The sequence below is a fragment of the Balaenoptera ricei genome, chromosome 12 (assembly GCF_028023285.1).
Source record: "Balaenoptera ricei isolate mBalRic1 chromosome 12, mBalRic1.hap2, whole genome shotgun sequence".
Classification (NCBI taxonomy): domain Eukaryota; kingdom Metazoa; phylum Chordata; class Mammalia; order Artiodactyla; family Balaenopteridae; genus Balaenoptera; species Balaenoptera ricei.
The window spans coordinates 20,958,568-20,979,468 of NC_082650.1; the positions used below are offsets into that span (position 1 = coordinate 20,958,568).

At 38.2% G+C, this 20,901-nt stretch overlaps 1 protein-coding gene and 1 non-coding gene across 8 annotated transcripts in view; both read right to left on the bottom strand.

Moving 5' to 3' along the window:
• Positions 1–20,901, bottom strand: part of UTRN (utrophin) — a 501,645-nt gene that overhangs the window by 396,291 nt on the left and 84,453 nt on the right. For all 7 annotated transcript variants that reach the window (XM_059941058.1, XM_059941060.1, XM_059941059.1 and 4 more), the window contains one exon: positions 2,221–2,282. In XM_059941058.1, coding sequence (XP_059797041.1) covers positions 2,221–2,282 — 62 coding nt within the window. The remainder of the gene's footprint in view (positions 1–2,220; positions 2,283–20,901) is intronic.
• On the bottom strand, positions 19,537–19,643 carry LOC132376472 (U6 spliceosomal RNA). The gene has a single exon (XR_009506310.1). It is a non-coding gene; the product is annotated as a U6 spliceosomal RNA (small nuclear RNA).

Consider the following 20,901-nt stretch of genomic DNA (forward strand, 5'->3'; position numbering starts at 1 on the left):
AAAAAAAATCTAATCGTGGCCTTAATAAAAATTGTTCTTGAAAAACAACAACAACAACAAGCTTTTAGCTTCCATGTCAGTTTACATAACTGGACCTGTTACTAAAAATGATAACATTACCTGGTCTTTTCATTGTCTTGGTAATAATTACAAGTTTCCTGGGGCAAAGAATTTACATGGGACTTAAAGACCTCATTTAATAGTACAAAATAACATATACATTATAAATGTATAAATTCAAATATCAAGTTCACTAAATAAACTATTCTAGTACTACTGGACTTTGTGTTCAGGTCTTTTTAAAGATATCAATGACCCATGACAAATATTGAGATACTTCTTGAGAGAATTCGGTTGGGTACATGACCCAAATGGTCAACAGATACTGAGAGCCGTTCAGTGGAAAAGAAGTCACAGGTCAATAACTGCAGTGAGGATATTTTTAAAGCTCAGCGTGAAGGAGTACTTGGGCAGCACTGAGTTCAAGGTTCTAACTTTGCATGTATCAGTAATGGCTGTGGACCTGGAAATGACGTGGATCTGCTGGGCGATGCCCCAATTCAAACGTCTATCACGTGCTGTCAAGGTAATGTCTTGTCTGAGCCAAATTCGTGGCAATAATGATAAGGTTAAACATTTTCAATTATTCTTTCTCAATTGTCATCTCTATTCTCCTACTTTCCCCCTTTTTGTGTCCTATCATACTGTCTACCTCTCTCTAGTCTCATAGAAGAGGAACAAAAGTAATTCACCTAGTTTCAAATGTTCCCTAATTGTAGGTCTACCAAGACTATGAAGCTTTCAAGTCGGTCTTCAAAATCAGTTCTAAGGTAATTCTTCCCCAATGACTCAAATTAGCTCTAAAAACTAGGTCTGCTTAACTTGCTCTATCTAGAAAATGACCATATTATCCTCAGTAATAGTCAGGATGGATAATCTTACACAACTGAGCACGCATGAAACCCTTGGCATAAAATATCTCATATCCAGACCCTTTCAATTCCTAAAATTACGTTGCCCAGAATCTGGTCACACGAAGATAGATACTTCAAAAGTTTTGAATAATGTTGACTCTAAAGCACCCAGATGTTACCTGTGCCTCCTGAACAAAGCAAATAAAAATTTACTAAAAAACACCTATGTCTGCTTTGGAATAATCCTACACATAAAACCACCAATTAAGAGAGTAATTCTTCTTCTTGACCCTCTGTCAAAGTCAGGCAGTCTTCACATTCCTTACATTCTCAGAAGCAAGATAAAATAGCCCTCAACAAAAACTTGCAAAACCTAAAAATACATTGCAATCAGATAACCAATTGTAAATAGTGGGATGTGGAACAATTTTTAAACTGCACTGTTACTCAAAGCAATCCTAAAACATTCTCATTTTGCCTCAAAGAAATACCAATGTTTATTTTCCTGGCCTTTGCAACCTTCTCAAATAGAAAAATATGAAATTTTTGAATTTAAAGCCCCATAACGGGTCTCTCTTTATTTTATCTTGCTATAGTGTAGTCCTATAATCCATTAACCTGAAAATTCTCCTCCCATCTCAGATTCAGAGGACAAAATTCCAACTCCAATAACCAGTGGATAATTATATTAGAACAAGTTTAAAAATAGCACTATCAATTTCTCTCTTCAGGATTCTCTGTCCCTAAAAAAATATTGATCAAAACATTGATTATGTTCCAGGTGGGTTAGAAATGCTGAGATAGAACAGATTTGGGGGCAATAAGTGAGGAAGTTCACAAAAAAAGAAACACAGGGCAGATAAGCATTATGAGCCACACCCATGAGTATGACAATCCCTAAACATTTCTACATGAGGTAGAAAGGCCGCCTGAATGATACCAACTTGCTTTTAACCAGGCAAAAATGAAATCATCATCTTTTTAGCTAAGTTAACACAAAATTTCCCCAATGAGATATTATTTCCTAAATGTACCAAGAATTCACAGAGTCCAAAGCAGCACACTGTCACCTTGGTGTCTAGAGAATGGTAGGTAAAAATAAAGAGCTGTTTACACCATGAATGTTTACACCATGAACTGTTTACACCAGAATTTCCATTTAAACATATTATAGAGAATAAAGGAAAAATAAATGTATCTGCATACTCAGAAGATTTCATGGGGAAAATTCACTGCACCTCCAACCAAACTCCATCAACCAGAATGAGACATCTGAATCATCAAAGTTTTTGAAAGACTCTGTTACCTTTGAAAATCGAGCATTTATCCATTTGGTAAAAGTCTTCTTCTGCACGTCATTGTGTTCATCTGTGGGAGGGAAAAGGAGAGAGAGGGAAACATATGAGAGTTTGTACCTTTACTCAGGGTGCTAAATAAGATTATCTCCATCCTGGAGAGTTTTAAATCGTCTATTAGTAGAGTTCATGAGGCACAATGATCCACAGCTAATGAAGAAGGGATGGCTGACGAGTTCAGCATGTACGGAGCCTGCTAACGAACGCCTGTAGCAGAGGGAGACCCGGGCACCTTCCCAGGGAGCTGGCCTTCTCACTCCACACCTCGGCATATTACCACCGGCCATTAAACCCACATTCGTGAGGAAAGAATCAGGACTTTACTTTCAAAGTATTATACGCGATACTTTCTGTTGCATTTTAAGTGCAGTTTCAGCATGATAAAAATGTTGTAGAACATTCAACACAAAAATCAAAGCTATCCTTTAAAAACTAAGAAGCTCATGATTTCCCTCCTTTTCATACAAGCCCTACACCCTCCAAAACAAACACTACTATAAGGTTTATAGCCAATTCCATAACCCGTTTTCCTGTAGCAAGACTGACAGGACAAAGTTTTAACGATCTATAAATGCAATCTACACATTTTACAAGCAGAGAAATCAGAGTAGGTTTTTAAAAAGTGACCAACTTTGGTTTGGATTACAAATTCATTTTCCAGGCCACACAAATAAAAACTGACCTTAAAAAACTAAAGCATCCTGAACTTCTTGGAGATGGGCAGAGTGACTTAGTTAGGTATAAGGAAGCCATGTAAAATGGGAATAAGTAACACTTACAAGGTCATTGTGAGGATTTGCGGATATAAGTGGAAAACACTTGGGAAAGAGCTGGCATTGAGCTCTTTGTTGTTGTTCTAGTTATAATTATTATTATAGTATATATGTGAACAAGGCAGATAAATATCCATATTACCCTTTCTGTTACTTCCAATCATATCCTCTTCAACTGCTCCCCAATTCTCTGTTAAAACTAGCAGAGTCATTGTTGGCTTAAATCCTACAAAGCAGCACGTTAACAGTCCCCGAGTAGTTCCAAAAGCTGCGTAAGGAATATTTGGAATGGCGCAGAAAGCTGTGGTTCTGTCTGTATATATACACACTGCTTGTTCCACTACCGTGCATACTGCCAAGCTGCTTCCCACGTGATAACAGCAAAATAATAAGAGAGAAGGCTCTAGTGTGCTCTGCCCTCAACGCATCAGCTTCAAAGGGCTGCCTTCAACCCAGACCTCCTCACTCATCCCTAACAGCATAATTAGGCGTTCACCCACTACTTCACTAAGTTAGTGGTATCTTTGGGCTTTACTCTGTTCTGGAAGGAGAGTTTGTAATTAAAAGGTCACTCCTGGAATAAATATAGCAGCAGCGTCAGAAAAGAGTGCACTTCTACAGATCCATAAAGGTAACTGGAGACTGACTCTGAGACACAAAGGGGGCAAGTGGATGAAAAACAAAACGGCTCTCTAAGAAAATTCATGTTGTTAATTGTGCTAAGAGGTGGCCTTCCTTCCAGAAAGGACAAGGCAGCCAGCATCAGCCTCGATTTCAGGCTTTCTACCATCTGATCAATGCCACATATAAGCCATTTATTAACCAAGAGGATTTGTTGACACTCTGAATGTCTCAGCCTTGACCATCACACCCGAGAGAGACAGAGCTGAGATTATATGCAGTATATAAAGCAGGAAGACACATCAACCTGCAGAGTGCTATAGTAGCCCCACCAATATGAATTTAATATTAAATATCAGTGTTCAGAGCACTTGGAAAATCCAATAATTTTGCTATGAACAAAAATATATATAAAGGTCATAAATATTAAATTCTCTTAATTCTGTAAAATTCATACAATTTAATAATTTTTACCATAAAATGGGGGAAATTTTGAAAAATAAATTTTATTTTACATTTTATATTTATTTTTCTACATTTCTGCATTTTATTTTTTCTTAACCTCTTTTCCAAGCATTTAACCTTCTTATTTTCAAAAACATATTAAAATATCTAATACTGGGTTCCTCTCTAGAGATAGTGTGAACCAAGAAATGAGTACCTGTCACCTTAGCAAATGATAACTAAGAACCTTCAATTTTATCACACATAGAATGAGATCAAATTTTAAAAATAGGTTCCCATCATACAGAGATGTTTATAAAAATTAAAAGGTAATGTTTCTATGATACTCTTTATCTTAGGGTCAAAGTCTGAATATGAGTCTAAGTAAATGATATGAAATAAAGTGTTGGCTTGTAAAAGATAAATTGTCTTGCATTCAAACTTTTCAAAAGTACTCCAAAATATATAAACACTCTGCTTTATTCATTTTCCTGGTACAGTTAAAGGGGGGAAAAGGGATTTATATCTCAATAAGCCTTTAGTTCACATTTCCTTTTTTTCAGACACACACACACACACACACACACCCCTCCTATTTTCTACAAGACAGGAATTCAGTAAAAGACAGGAATTAGCCTGCAGCTTTTTAGTTATGAGACTTTTTAAATGTTACAAATCTGAACACTTACTGGTATAGAACTGCCCTCCACACCACAAAAAATTATGCTAACAACCTTGGCCCAGGTCTCTGTTTCAGGGAGGCAAAAATTTGCTAGCAAAGCGATAGCAGGACAACTAAAATCCTAAATCCCACTATTCTGATCAATCATTTTGCCCTCCTAGAAATTTATACCAAATTTCAAGTCTCAAATTTGTTCAACTCTCCATTATCAAATCAATTAGTCATTTTGATGTTTCCAAAATAAAAATGTGTAAGCAGACAACACAAATTTATATATAACTGGATTATTTATATATGTATTAAGTAAGTATAATTTACATGCTAAATATATTCTTTCAGGATTCCAAACAAGTGTTTTCTTTAGATTTGGAATTTTTTAAAAAACATTTCATTTCTAAAAGCCTTTCTTGGCTTAGTAAATCTTACCCATTAATGACCTTTCTCCATTAGGGGCACAAACACGGGACTGAATTAGGAGAGGAAAAATGTGTTAAATCCCTTAAGGCTGATTTTCCAAATTCTTCCTCTAAATATTTTGCTCTTCTTAAAACGCTTCTGACAAGCTCACACAGATCCAAGGGCCACTGCCCAGCTTGGAATTTTATTTCTGTGATGGGTAAGAGAAGTGAAGCAAGAAACATCAACAAAACCGCCTGATAAATCTTCAAGGAAACTAGTTTAAATTGTTTTTTCACTTCACCAGCTCAAATGCACATCAAAAACTCTTTTAGCAGAACCTAGCAACAAATGTCAATTTAAATCTTAATCTGGAAATGTGGCAGGGAAATTAGGAGTTGTTTCCCCTATGGAAACACACAAGTCTCAAGAACATGTATACCACCATTAAAACTCTACTACAATTAGAGAGAAAGAAGGATCCTTGAAGCACATCTTTTAAAGCAACTGAAGAGTGTCTAACTGGCTGGTGATAACCTGAGTTCAAAAAAATGCAACTATTGGGAAAAGAAATCCTTAGACTTTAGGCCAAAAAAGAAATATCTTGTTGGATGGTTTCAAACTTAGATTGACCTTATTTGAAGCCTCTCTCACACAATTTAACACACCCTAGAAAGCCAGTTTCTCATTAACAAAAGAGATTATTTCAGAAGCAATGAAAGTATCACAGACCATACTCCCACTTCTTTTTCTGGGTACTCTACGTGAATCAACCCCAAGACACATCTCCCACTAGGGCGTAGTCATGTCATTTTCCTCCCTTGCTTTCTCACCCCCAATCTGTGCTCTCTGAACATCACCAATTCATTTATTCAAACAATACACATCAAAATGTCATGTGGAAACATATAAATATTTGTAATAATCTGTAAAATATTATAAGCAGGTAGAGAAAGAAACAGAGATGAGACAGACTGCTCTCAAGCCAAGTGCTTAAACTCCTGAGTCTGTTTCGAAATCTGACATCCTCTAACACAATATTGTACATCAACTATATTCCAGTCAATCAATCAGTCACTTGTTAAACTATTCCTACCAGAAACAAAAAACTCCTTTTGTTTTTAAACAATAAAATTCAATTCAAAAAAATTTTTTTTTAATTTTTAAGTTTTTAAAAAATATTTTTGGTCTGACGTTCTCAGAAGACCTGAGGAAAACCTTAAAATTAAAAACGTGCTTTTCAAAACTGTCAAAACTACCTAAATGTATGAGAAGTTCAGATAATTAATATTTCAAATGATCTTTCTGTAAGTTTATCGCATTTATATTTTGAAGTGATTAAAGCTAAAAACTGCATTTAAAATAGACTTTCACCAAGGGACGACTATATAGCTTTAAAAACTCAGCTATTTTTTTTTAATTTGAGTCATTTCTATTAGAAGTTAAGTAAACAAATATAAGTAAACAAAAATAAATGTTCAGGACATCTTCAAAATATAAGTAAATAAATAAATAAATGGCTTTTGCTTCACTCTTTAAAAGCAAAAAACAAGCTGATGGTCTCTTCAGGAGAAATGGAGATGGATGGAGTGAGAAGGAAAGGAAAACAATTCCACTTATCAAATGAGAAGGCTGAGATCCAGGGACTAAAGTTAAATGAATCATCCAGCATCACTCACCCAAGAAGTGGCAGAGTCACAAACAGAACTAGTGTGACCGACTCCTGAGCCTGTGTTCAATGCACTGCCAAGTGACCAAAGAGGTCAACGAGAATTTCATGGGGGAAAGGGGGCATTTAAAATATATTTTGAAGAACAGATGAAATCTGCTTCATAAGAAGATGGGAAGAAGGGCATTCTAGACACAATGAGACATGATAGAATACTACACAGCCCTCAGACCCAATACCTGATAAAAAAGAGCATATTTAATAAAAACATAATTGTGTATCTATGAGAAAACACAGAGGGCTGTAACACATAATGATATCAAAGTAACGTTCTAAAATAAACCAAACTTCGGAAAGTTTTCAATCCTGAAAACTGTTTACAAAGTAGAGTTAGAAATATATGCTCAAAAAGCGTTCTCTTAAGAAAACACAGATTCTTTGAAAATCAACCTCTTTAAGCCAACACATGCTCTGCTAATATGTAACCCATCCACTCTGCTCCCAAACTCATCACAATTCTGGAGCCCTTGGGTTCCAGAAAGTCCACAGTCCCACCAGGACTGTGTACAGTATTTCCATCATTTTCAGCACTGGGGGAAAATGTTTGTTCCAGCTGAGAACCAACCTAAACAACGGAAACTACCCACCTCACTATCACAGAATCAGAGTGTAAAAGAACAGGATGGTATAAAAGGGTACCTGATCGAGCAAACCCCATCCTGAGACCAGAAACGTCAGAAGCAGTTAGTTGGTACCATAAATGAAGTCAGGATCCATGTCTCCTAATCTAATATTTCTCGTGCTCTCAAGACTACCTTCTTGGGCTTCCCTGGTGGCGCAGTGGTTGAGAGTCTGCCTGCCAATGCAGGGGACACGGGTTCGAGCCCAGGTCTGGGAAGATCCCACATGCCGCGGAGCAACTAGGCCCGTGAGCCACAACTACTGAGCCTGCACGTCTGGAGCCTGTGCTCCGCATCAAGAGAGGCCGCGACAGTGAGAGGCCCGCGCACCGCGATGAAGAGTGGCCCCCGCTTGCCACAACCAGAGAAAGCCCTCGCACAGAAACGAAGACCCAACACACCCAAAAATAAATTAATTAATTAATTTAAAAAAAAAAAAAAGACTACCTTCTTTTTTTTTAACATCTTTATTCAGATATAATTCACATGCCAAACAAGTCAGCCATTTAAAGTATGCACTTCAATGTTTTGGTAAATTAAATTATTAATGTTTTAAATTGTGGTAAAATATATTTAACATAAAATTTGCTATTTTAACCATATTAAAGTGTATAATTCAATAGCATTTATTTCATTTACAATGTTGTGCAACAGTTGCCGCTATCTATTTCCAAAACTTTTTCATCCACCAAAACAGAAACTCTGTAACCGTTAAGCAATAACTCCCCCATTCCCTCACTTCCCCAAGCCCTGGTTACCTCTAATCTATTTTCTATCTCTATGTATTTGTCCCTTCCTAATATTTCATACAAGTGAAATCACACAATATCTGTCCTTTTGTGTCTGGCTTATTTCACTTAGCATAATGTTTTCAAGGTTCATCCACGTTGTAGCATGTGTCAGAATTTCATTCTTTTTTTGCAGCTAATAGTCCATTGTATGTATATGCCACATTTTATTTATCCATTCATCTGCTGATGGACACTTGGGTTGTCTCTATCTTTTGGCTATTCTGAATAATGCTACAATAAACTGGTACACTAGTGTCTGTTCCAGTCCCTGCTTTTCAGTTGCTTTGGATACACCTAGGAATGGAATTGCTGGGTCATAGGGTATTTCTATGTTCAGATTTTTGAGGAACTGCTAAACTGTTTTCCATAGCAGGTGCACTATTTTACACTCCTACCAGCAATGTATATGGGTTTCAAATTCTCCACATCCTCACTAACATTTACTTTCCTTTTTAAAATTATTATTATGATAGCCATCCTAATAAGTGTGAAGTGGTATGTCATGGTTTGTATTTGTATTTCTCTAGTGACTTAATGATGCTGACCATAAAACTACATTTTAGAAATGCAAACTACCAAGCAAAATACTACCCAGTAAAATCCCCAAACTTTTTATCCTGAAAACTTTCTGAACTAGCCCAAGTTCAAAAGCATGCTACTACAAAGTGGCTGGGATTCAGAGACAGCTCTTTTGCATTTAATCCACACAATATTGCAGAATGATTAATTTATTCCTCAAAGAATTATTTTCAGAATTAGATATAACCATTAATTCCTGCCCATCTTCTAATTTTAGAGTTTATTTACCTCGTACCAATTTTCTCCTTGATGAGCTCCTCATGCTTTTTAAATGAATGCACAGGAATACAGGAGGGAATGTTTTCCTACTTTCACTTTTTAGAGCTGCTAAACTTAACTGAAAAATATCTGTAAGGCTTATAGGCATCTGACATTGTTTGAAACCTTCTCTGTGGGAATATCTTTTAGAAAAACTCAGTATCTTAGATATAACCATATTATATGTGTTGCAAATGCAGAGGAACAAGGATTTAGTTTATGGGGACAGAAATGGTAAACTTTACATACAAACACTTCACTTTGGACTTTTGCCCTGAGAGAAAGAGAGTTTTATTAAAAGCACTGGAAATATCATAGAATAAGGAGATGTTATTTAGGAGGAGCTGAATGAGTCATAAAGATGATGAGTCACTGTCATGAAAAGCCAACAGAAAACTAATTTTTTCTTAGTGACTGACAAAAGTTAGACTTATTAAAGAATTTTCTGTGAAATTTGATTCTTCACTTTATTCCAGTTAAATAAAGATTATGTTCTAAACACTGTCTACAGAAACCTCAAGAAAAAGTGACTGTTTCATAAACATATATCTCTAGATGTAGAAAATCCATGCAAATGAGTTTCCATGAGAAAAATGTTTTTGAATATAAAAAACATTCCAGTGATCTGATCTCAGACAAGTTCTTTGTCATAAGTACTACTTTCCAAAATAGGAGCAAAAACGTGTCCTTTCAAGATGGTTAAATATTCATATTTTTGATTTTTAATTACCTTTTTCCCCATATTATGAGGAATCTCAAAGATTTTTTAAGATTCCTCATAAATCCATAGGATAAAACAATAAAAATATCCAAGAAATGTACTTCCCAAACAAAAACTTAAAGACAAATATTCCAAGAAAAAGAAAACGATAGTTTCAAATACCCAAATATCTCCCTGCACTCCTTTGTGGGAATGCTATTATTTTATATAAAGCTTTATATAAAGGTTTGTAGAAAACTTTTAACTGTATACCATACAGTTATAATGACGACTATAATCGTGACTCTGGGTCATCACCTAGATAAAAATATATGTACACTGAAAAACAGGGAGCAATGACTAATCACTGAATGAGCACTGGAGACGCCAATGATAACATTCCGAAGCCAACAACTCCAGTGAGTTAAAAGGCAATACGGTTTGGCTACCCTCCTTAGAACTGCTTCAATTTAGTTCTCTGTGCGTCAGGATCCATACAAACTCCTTGAGACAGATGCAGACCGAGAGAATAACAATCCATGCAAACACGAGTGCTGCCATTCGATTTGGCTAAGCAGAAAAGTGCCCAGGCAGCCCCAGAAAGCAATGCAACCTCAAGGATAAAAGAAAAAGAATCTCCTGCTCGTCAAGACTGGACGCTTGCAAAAGTCTAGACAGGGCTTCCCTGGTGGCGCAGTGGTTGAGAAGCCGCCTGCCAATGCGGGGGACACAGGTTCGAGCCCTGGTCTGGGAGGATCCCACGTGCCGCGGAGCAACTGGGCCCGTGAGCCACAACTACTGAGCCTGCGCGTCTGGAGCCTGTGCTCCGCAACAAGAGAGGCCGCGACAGTGAGAGGCCCGCGCACCGCGATGAAGAGTGGCCCCCGCTCGCCGCAACTAGAGAAAGCCCTCGCACAGAAACGGAGACCCAGCACAGCCAAAATTAAATAAATTAATTTAAAAAAAAAAGAAGTCTAGACAACCTTAGGGGCCAGAGTGAACATTCCCGCAAACAGAGCTGCCAGCTTGTTGACTACACCCCGTCATCTGGAGAATCATGGGGCTGGGACTCTTCCCCTCTTTCCCTCCTCTTCATGTTTACTACTTACCTCCTTCTTCTGCCTGCCTCGCATTTTGAACATCCAAACCTTGCTACCTCCTGCCTCCCTGAATATTCTTTTCCACCACCCTTCCCTGGACCTGTCGTAGCCTAGGTTACCATTTTGGAATTCTCAGCCATAAAGCCCACCTGGCTGCATGGGTTCTGGTCGCCCTGAGGCAATCCAAACACCATTTGAGTCTGTCTCTTTTTACCATTTCTCTTCTGAAGTGCCTTGATGCATCTTTTCTTTCTCTTCTTAAAACTTCCTGTATAATGACTGTAATATACTTTTAAAGATTTCAACATAGGAAGTGTGATGTTACATTTGTGTTAAAGTCAGAGGCTTCAAATATTTTTTACTCATGAACCTCTAAAACAATTTCCAGGCACATTTTTAAGTTGACAACTAATATTTATAGTAAATTTATTTTTTTAATTTATTTATTTATTTATTTATTTATTTATATTTGGCTGCATTGGGTCTTCATTGCTGTGCGTGGGCTTTCTCTAGTTGCGGCGAGTGGGGGCTACTCTTAGTTGCGGTGCGCGGGCTTCTCATTGCGGTGGCTTCTCTTGTGGAGCACAGGCTCTAGGCATGTGGGCTTCAGTAGCTGTAGCACGTAGGCTCAGTAGTTGTGGCTCGCGGTCTCTAGAGCGCAGGCTCAGTAGTTGTGGTGCATGGGCTTAGTTGCTCTGCAGCATGTGCGATCTTCCCAGACCAGGGCTCGAACCTGTGTCCCCTGCATTGGCAGGCAGATTCTTAACCATTGCGCCACCAGGGAAGCCCTATAGTAAATTTAAATACTTAAAAAGATGTAACTCCCAGCACATTGTTAAGGAGCTGCAAATCTAGATCATTCGATTAATAGAAAATGTCTCCTCTATTCCCTAATTGGCAAAACTAGTCCTCACTGTCAAACTAATCATCTAAATTAGACATAATTTCTGACATGGGAAGTCTGACTTTAGTTTTCTATTTAAAAACCGAGTTCAGATGTTAAATATTCCATAATAAAGAACCTACAATTTAAAAAATTAAAATAAAATAAAAACCATGTTCAGGGAATTCCCTGGTGGTCCAGTGGTTAGGAGGTTAGGACTCGGCGCTTTCACTGCCAGGGCCCAGGTTCAATCCCTAGTCGGGGAACCAAGATCCTGCAGGCAGCAAGGTGCAGCCAAATAAATTAATTAATTAAATTTTTAAAAATTAAAACCACATTCATATGTACTTCAGGGCAAAAGCTCACTTCAGAATTCTCATTCTAAGGTAGGTGGGTGGATAGATGGATGGACGGACGGACGGACGGAAGGGGGACACAAAGCCTTGCCCCAGATGTAGTAAGGCACTGACTATTTTAATAATTCTTAAGGAAGTGTTCTTTGCTTTGCATTTTGAAACTGCCCCCTTGTTTGGTGCCCCAAAGTAATGCAGCACAGTAAGATTTGGGGAGGGTGAGAGGTATGTCTTTTTCTTGTAAACTGCAGGAGGGGAATCCTGAAAGGAAAGATGGGAAAGCAGAAGGCAGGTACCTAAGATGCCTCCTCAAGTTGCTTAAACAACCTGGAAAAGCTGGCCACAAGGGGACACACATATTCCAGTGTGCAAACCACCCTAGGGGCTCATAGTTGTCCCAACCCAAGAAAACACTCCAGAGATGGTGAGCTGTAATTTAATTAGAAAGGCTAAACTCCAGAGGTGGCCACTACAAAGGCATCAATTATCTGTGCCACCATTAACACCAGAGCCTTTGCTAATTAATTTAATGAATGTGAGAAATGTGCTTTTACTGTGGCTTCAGAAGTGGCATAATTAGAAGATTAGAAACAATCTCCCACTGGTGAATTTAGTGTTATTCAATGCATGTGAATTGGCCAAAATATTTTATAGACATGTCCCAGCATCGATTAAACAATAAAATCTAGCAAGTCTAGGAGGCTAGATCCCTTAACGCCCTGTGTTCAGCCATTAGCTGGGAGGATTCTAGTTACCCGATGATGTCTATAAGTCTAACTAAATCTTTTCTCTAAAACAGCATTGTCCCATAGAAATATACATAATTTTAAATTTTCTAGTTGCCACATTAAATTAAGAGGTAAAAATAATTTTAGTAATATGTGTTATATAACCCAATACATCAAAATATTATCATTTCAACATATACTCAATTTATTTTAAACTACTGATATCTTACATTCTTTTTTTCTTACTGTCTTTGAAATCCAGTGTGTATTTCACATTTATAGCACATCTTAGCTTGGACTAGTCACAGCAGCCTTCACACTGCATTGCACAGCTCTAGAATATTGCTGCATTTCCTGCAACTAAAACCTTCATGTCCTTCAAAAGGACAGAGAGCCTTGGCTTTCCAAGCTCATGAAACAGGCTGCATGAAATTTTTTTTGAGCCTGCTTGCTAATAATGATTGTTTAATGAATGCCAATATGCACAGCAGGTTTGGTCCGAAAGTTGCCTTCATTATAACCCTGATAGTGGGACAATGGATACCCTTCACACCCCACTTTTAAGCACTGGGGGCTAATATTACTGAGCAAAACTATAGCAAAAATTAATGGTTGTGCATAGCCAAATTGGTTTTGTCCATTTTATAAGACTTTCAGCCCAATACATAGACAATAAGAATAGGAAATATTTCTAAGCCTTTCTTATAGTCATCATTTAAAGTTTTATATTTCCTACTCTTTTAATGAAAATTAGTTGTTCATCTATTTTGTAGAAAACACTGTGCAAAGAAACAGATGGTGACATTTACTGAGCATCAGACCAACTATATTGGTCCCAAAAGAGATCCAAGTGCTGCCTTCAAAAAGCTATCAAGGGGAGGTGTGTGGAGAGTTTTGGAGAAGGGTGTGAGACAAGTACATAAATAACAGATGGACAACTATAGCTAATATATTAGGTACAGATACATTTATAAATTCAGAGGAAAAATGTTTCTTCTTGATGGAAGTGAAGAGGAGATCAGAGAAGAATTCAAGGAATAAATTGCATTTGAATTAGGCCTTGAATTGATATGTTAAAGGCATATAAAAATGGTTAAAAGAGGCATTTATGGAAGAGAACAGCTGAAGCAAAGTCCTAAAGGCATGAAAAGAACAGGACAGGCAGACAAAAATGTGAGTCGTTTCTCTGGCTGGATGGCTTTAGACCAGAGTTGCAATGCCACTGAATTTTGGAAATAGACTGCAGCCAGACTGTGGAGGATTTTGAATATCAAGCTGAGGGTTTAAACAAGCAAGCAATGTTGGTCACTGACTTTTACTGAGCAAAGGAGTGACACAATCAGAAGTGTCCCGTAGTTGAGTTTAACATGAAAACTAGATTTAGTAGGAAAGGAGGCTGCGAGAAAGGAAGCTAGTTTGAGGTATATTATAATCTCCCATACTAGATATCTGAAGCCTGAAGTAATGGAGTAGCAATGAGATTAGAAAATAAGGGATGGATGCAAGAAGTATAGAGTTTTAGAGGTAAGGTTGCCAGGACTTGACTACCAAATTATTTCAAGGGTAATGAAGGAGAAAGAGAGTCAAAAAAATTCCCAGGCTTTTAGGTTAACTTGAAGGATGATAGTGCTTCTCTACTTTAAAAAAAAAAAACAAAAACATAACAGCACAGGAAAAGAAATGGATTAGGAAAGGAAGTTCTCCTTTGCACCTAATGAGTTAGAGATAAGCAGGATATTTGGGTGAAGATACCAAGCAGGACTAGAGTAAATGGGAGAAAGTCTTCACGTAGAGGAAACCACCCCAGAAGCTCAAGTTTTCAGAAGAAAGACATATTCCACAGTGTTAAAGCAAGGTACCGGAGGATCTGGGGGAAAATGAGGCCTGAAAAAAAGATAAGTGAACTTAACCCCTAAGACCCAGATGGCATGCGATGTTGTGGGGGAACAGGGAAGCTGGCTTTGGGCTGGCAGACGTGTAAATTATTACAAGTTTCCTGGGACAATATAACTACACCGATATTAACATACTTTTTATTTATATAACCATTGACCCAGAAATTCTGGAAATTTATCTTACGGAAATCATTAGATACACAAATATTTAGATATCTTTAAAAGGATGTTCTTCAAAGCACACTTCGTAATTGAAAAAAATTGTTAATCTAAATGTCCATCCGTGGGGATTATTTAGAAGCATATTTTCATACATAAATACAACCGTCAAAAATGATACTAGAGAAGAAAATAAAGATATGGAAGGATTTTTCATAATATATTAAGGAATAAAAATGCAGGTCATCAAAGAGTACACACGGTGCTTCATTTATACAATGTATACATATATGACCAGAAAGGTAAGAGCCAAAACATTAGCACTGTTTATTTCTCAGAAGGTCCTGAGAGATTCTTATATTCTATTTTTATTAGCTGTATTTGCTAATTTCTGAAATGAGTGTATAACACTCTGTACCATTCTTTTCTTTAAAGCACCCACCCATCCTGCAAAAGTTGTCTTTTTCTCCACTTTAATGTGGACAAGTAGGAAGGTTAGAGAATTTGGCAGCTATAAAAATAAACTGAGCTGAGAGGAGGTCTGTCTGCCTGTCTTGTCTGCCTCAGAGGGGGATGGTGAGAATAGGAGACTTCCGTGTATCTGTAATTACATGCAGACAGGAAGGACCTAGGAGGGAGGGAGAGAGGTTAGATGATGCCAACACGGAGTACCCAAGAAGGGCTCCCTTATGGAGCCAAACCCCAGAGGATGAGTGAGAGAAATGTATCAGGATCCATACTCCTAAATTAGATGCAGTTAAGGGCACGTATTTCTAAAAATGAAACTCTCCAGGTTAAGTTGCTTTTACTTATACCTGTCTTTCCAGTGAGTTTTCCACTTCAGCCTGAAGAGATAATTGGCTACATGTAAAATAACTGTGCCTGAGTCGGCCCATCTCTCCCGGTCTTCCAGTCCATTCACTATGGAAACACTGGTGAAGAGGGAGTTGCATCACTTAAAACACACCTTTTGCAATAAAGTATTCCTAGGCAAAATGATCGGCACACTGATCAGTTATTAAGGTGAGAAGACAAAAGAGACGATTAATGCAAAACGTAAAGTTACTGACAGATTGCACAAGCTACCTAGACTTTCTCAAAACCTCGTATTTTACTCACTTTCAGAAAAAGAACACATATCTGGGAGAAAAATGTATTTGTCCTTTGTTCATGTACTTTAATGAAATACCATGCCATATAAATGCAATTTTTAAATAAGAAAAATAGAGTATTTCAGAAGTAGTTTTTTAAACTTTTTTCTCTATTTTAGAATGTTTTAACATTGAGTCACAACAAGTTAAAACCAAGACGTAAGATAATTTTTAAAAAATGAAGTCATTTTAATAAATTTTCAAAATTGCAAATCCATTAAAATGCAATCCTTTGCCCAAGATATTTATAATAAGCAGGAAGAACATGCCAGAAAGGAACACTATGTTTCCCCTTAAAAACTCAGGGGTAGGACTTCCCTGGTGGCTCAGTCGTTAGGAATCCGCCTGTCAATGCAGCGGACACGGGTTCGAGCCCTGGTCTGGGAAGATCCCACATGCCACGGAGCAACTGAGCCCATGCACCACAACTACTGAGCCTGCGCTCTAGAGTCCGCGAGCCACAACTACTGAGCCCGCATGCCACAACTACTGAAGCCCGCACACCTAGAGCCCATGCTCTGCAACAAGAGAAGCCACCGCGGTAAGAAGCTCACACACTGCAACAAAGACTAGCCCCCACTTGCCACAACTAGAGAAGCCCACGCGCAGCAACGAAGACCCAATGAAGCAAAAAATAAACAAATAAAAAATAAATGTATTAAAAAAAAACAACAACAACTCGGGTAAAGATTTTTCCCATGAAACTCACAGTTAAGAAATCAGCCCATGGGGACTTCCCTGGTGGCACAGCAGTTAAGAATCCGCCTGCCAATTCAGGGGACACGGGTTCAAGCCCTAGTCCGGGAAGATCCCACATGCTGCGGAGCAACTAAGCCCGTGCACCACAACTATTGGGCCTGCGCTCTAGAGCCCGCGAGCCACAACTACTGAGCGCGCATGCCTAGAGCCCGTGCTCCGCAACAAGAGAGGCCACTGCGATGAGAAGCCCGGGCACTGCAAGAAAGAGTAGCCCCCGCTCCCTGCAATTAGAGAAAGCCCGCACATAGCAACGAGGACTCAACACAGCCAAAAATAAGTTAATTAATTAATTTAAAAAAAAAAAAGAAGAGGGCTTCCCTGGTGGTGCAGTGGTTGAGAATCTGCCTGCTAATGCAGGGGACACGGGTTCAAGCCCTGGTCTGGGAAGATCCCACATGCCGCGGAGCAACTAAGCCCGTGAGCCACAACTACTGAGCCTGCGCATCTGGAGCTTGTGCTCTGCAACAAGAGAGGCCACGACAGTGAGAGGCTCGCGCACCGCGATGAAGAGTGGCCCCCGCTCGCCGCAACTAGAGAAAGCCCTCGCACAGAAACAAAGACCCAACACAGCCATAAATAAATAAAGAAATAAATAAAGAAGCTTTAAAAAAAAAAAGAAGAAGAAATCAGCCCATGAAGCACAGCACTCTTTGCTTAAAAGTGTACAAACTGAAAGTTTATGAATAAAATAATTTAAATATAGCCTTATATTGAAAAACGCATATTCCCTCATTTTCAACTTACATAACTATATAAAAAGTTCACAAGAGTTATTAATAATTTTTATTGAAAAGCTTATTGAGGTAGGGTTGGATAAGGGAGATAAAAGATAAAATCCACAGTATGAACAAAAATGCAAGAAACCAGTCCCCCAGCACACTAATGTTATCCTCTATGATCATTTATCCTCTAAGTCACTTTTTTTTTTTTTAATTTTTGGCCACACTGTGCAGGATGTGGGATCTTAGTTCCCCGACCAGGGATCAAACTTGCGCCCCCTGCGTTGGAAGTGCGGAGACTTAACCACTGGACCGCCTGGAAAGTCCCTATGTCACTGTTGAAAATTAGGATCCTGCCTCAAATCAGCACTATCTTTATTTAATAGTCTCTACTGCGGGTCTGATATTTACTTGCCTTTTTTTGAAAATTTGTAAATTCAATCTATACCATCTCTGGGAATAGCAAAACTTGGTAATTCTTTTCTACATATAATAGATCTTCCTTTCCTTCGTCTTAAATGTACCTCATTAAAGCATCAAAAAGTCTAGATTAATTAAACTTAGTTGAAGATTAATTAATTTAGTTGAAGATTAGAAGAACAATTCTTGTTTGCTCTTCTGAAACAAATGATTTTATAGCCAGTGATTACATCTTCTCTCCACTTTCATCATTTTAGACTGAAGAGTCTTAATCATTTTAGTCAGTTTTATAAAAACACCAAAAGCATTTGCTCCAAGACTTAGGTTTCCTTACTAGACTTCTCTCACTGTAAAATCGTTTCTTAAGTAGGAGACTAGAATCTCAGAGAGTAATCCATGTGCACAGTCAACACAGCTTTGCATAGAAAGGATATGTTCTCTGTTTTCTTTCATATTTCCTTTCTAATGACACCCTAAAAACTAGAGTTCTTTTACATTGCAGCAACCCAATGGCCAGTGTCTTCTGAGAACACTACAGTTGCTCCTTCTCTTCCATCATCCTAGATGTAAAATATAATTCATGATGACAAAGTTTTCTTGAAGTGAGCAAGAGAGTGAATCAAACAAAAAGATTTGGACAGATAATCTTTCTTCAAAGCATTAGCACTTCCCTCAGGACAAGAGTAAACTAGCAAACCTGACTGAACCTGAGTTAAAAGCACACGCAATAATATGCCCCAAAGAATTGAAAGCAGGATCTTGAAGAAACATCTGCACACCCATATTTATAGCGGTATTATTCACAATAGCTAAAAAGTGGAAGCAACCCCAGTGTCCACCTATGGATGAATGGACAAACAAAATATGACATATACTGACAATGGAATAATATTAGCCTTTTAAAAAGGAAGAAAATTCTGATACACCGTACAACATGGATAAACCTTGAGGACATTTTGCCAAATGAAATAAGCCAGTCACAAAAAGAGAAATACTGCATGATTCCATTTATATGAGGTGCCTACAGTAGTCAGATTTATAAAGACAGAAAGTAGAATGGTGGTTTCCAGAAACTGGGGGGAGACTGGAATTGGGAGTCATTGTTTAATAGGTACAGACTTTCCATTCTGCAAGATAAAAAGAGTTATGGAGGTGGATGGTGGTCACAGTTACACAACAACGTAAATGTACTTAATACCACTGATCTGTTTACTTAGAAATGGTTACGATGGTAAATTTTATGTTATATGTATTGCACCACAAAAAAAAAAAAAATTAGGGAAAAAAAGCACATGCAATAAACATTTTTCGTTTCCATTTCAACCTGATTTTCAAAGAAGAAATATTTAGTATGTCTCAACTCATACATTCCCCAATAAGACAAATGAGGAAATTTCACTTGGTTCCAATTTCATCTTTTTTTTTTAACATCTTTATTGGACTATAATTGCTCTACAATGGTGTGCTAGTTTCTGCTTTATAACAAAGTGAATCAGACATACATATAAAAAATATGGAACGCTTTATGAATTTGCGTGTCATCCTTGCACAGGGGCCATGCTAATCTTCTCTGTATCATTCCAATTTTAGTATATGTGCTGCCAAAGCGAGCACCCAATTTCATCTTTTAAAACTCATATTTTTAACACATTCCTTTGGAATATAAAGTCAGATATTCTGAATTCTAGAATCAGAATTGTTTTCACTACGACCATGCCTCTAGTTATCTCACTCCAGAGGAAAGCATTTGTTCAAACTCACTGTGGTAGATACTGCTGGTTACCCACTCAATCATCCTTTTTCCCTTTCTTGCTTACAAATCTAACCTCATTTTTTTTTCCCCTTGAAGCAAGATAGCCAGTTATAATACTCACCTCCTCTTGAAACTAAGGATAACCGTATGGCCCAGCTGTGGCCGATGGTGAGCCAAAAGCCATGTGCGTAAGTCATTTTGGGATCAGATCCTCCAGCCTCAGTCAAGCCTGCGGCCCTGGTCAACAACTTGACTGCAACCTCATGAGAGTCCCTTGGCCAGAATCACCTAGCAAAGCCACTCCCAAATTCCTGACCCAGAAAACCTCATGAGACAGTAAATATTTGTTGTTTTAAGCTGCTAAAGCTTGGGGTAATTTGTTATACAGCAATGGATAACTAATACAGATCTGATGCTAAGTTTCAGAGTAATTTGTTATGCAGCAAGAGATAAATAACACAGCATGTACCCAACCATCAATCTGACACCTGCACTGAGATATCTCACAGACTCATTTCAAACTTAACACATCTGAAACTGAACTGTTGGTCTTCTCTCAAATCAATTGTCTCCAGTCTTTCTTAACTCAGTACACAACACCTTAAACCACCCTCTTGTTCATGCCAGGACCCTGAATCCAATCCTTGGCATTCCACAATCTATCTAATACCACAATCTATCACCAGTTTCTGTTGGTCCCAAATTCCTAAATATACTTTAACTCCGCCCACAACTCTTCATCTCCCAGTCATCCCCCAGTCTGAGCTACTGCTATCTCCTGCTTGGAATCCACTAACCTAATGCCAATAACCTGACACCATCTCCTAATGTCTGTTCTTGTTCCCTTTCAATCCACTTTCTAAATGCTGGCCAGCTTGACGATGAACTCTGCAACAATTAAATTAACATGGTTTACAAAGCTCTGAAACATCTGACCCCTACCTATGCCGAGTCTAATCTTGCAATGCTCTCCCCTCCTCTCAGTAGCTCCAGCCACACTGGCCTTTGTGTTACTCAGTTGCACCCAGCCCTTTCCTGCCCCAGGATATTTGCTCATGCTGCTCTGCCTGCTTATAGCCCATTGTCAACCCGTTTAACTCCTATGGCTATTTCAGGTCT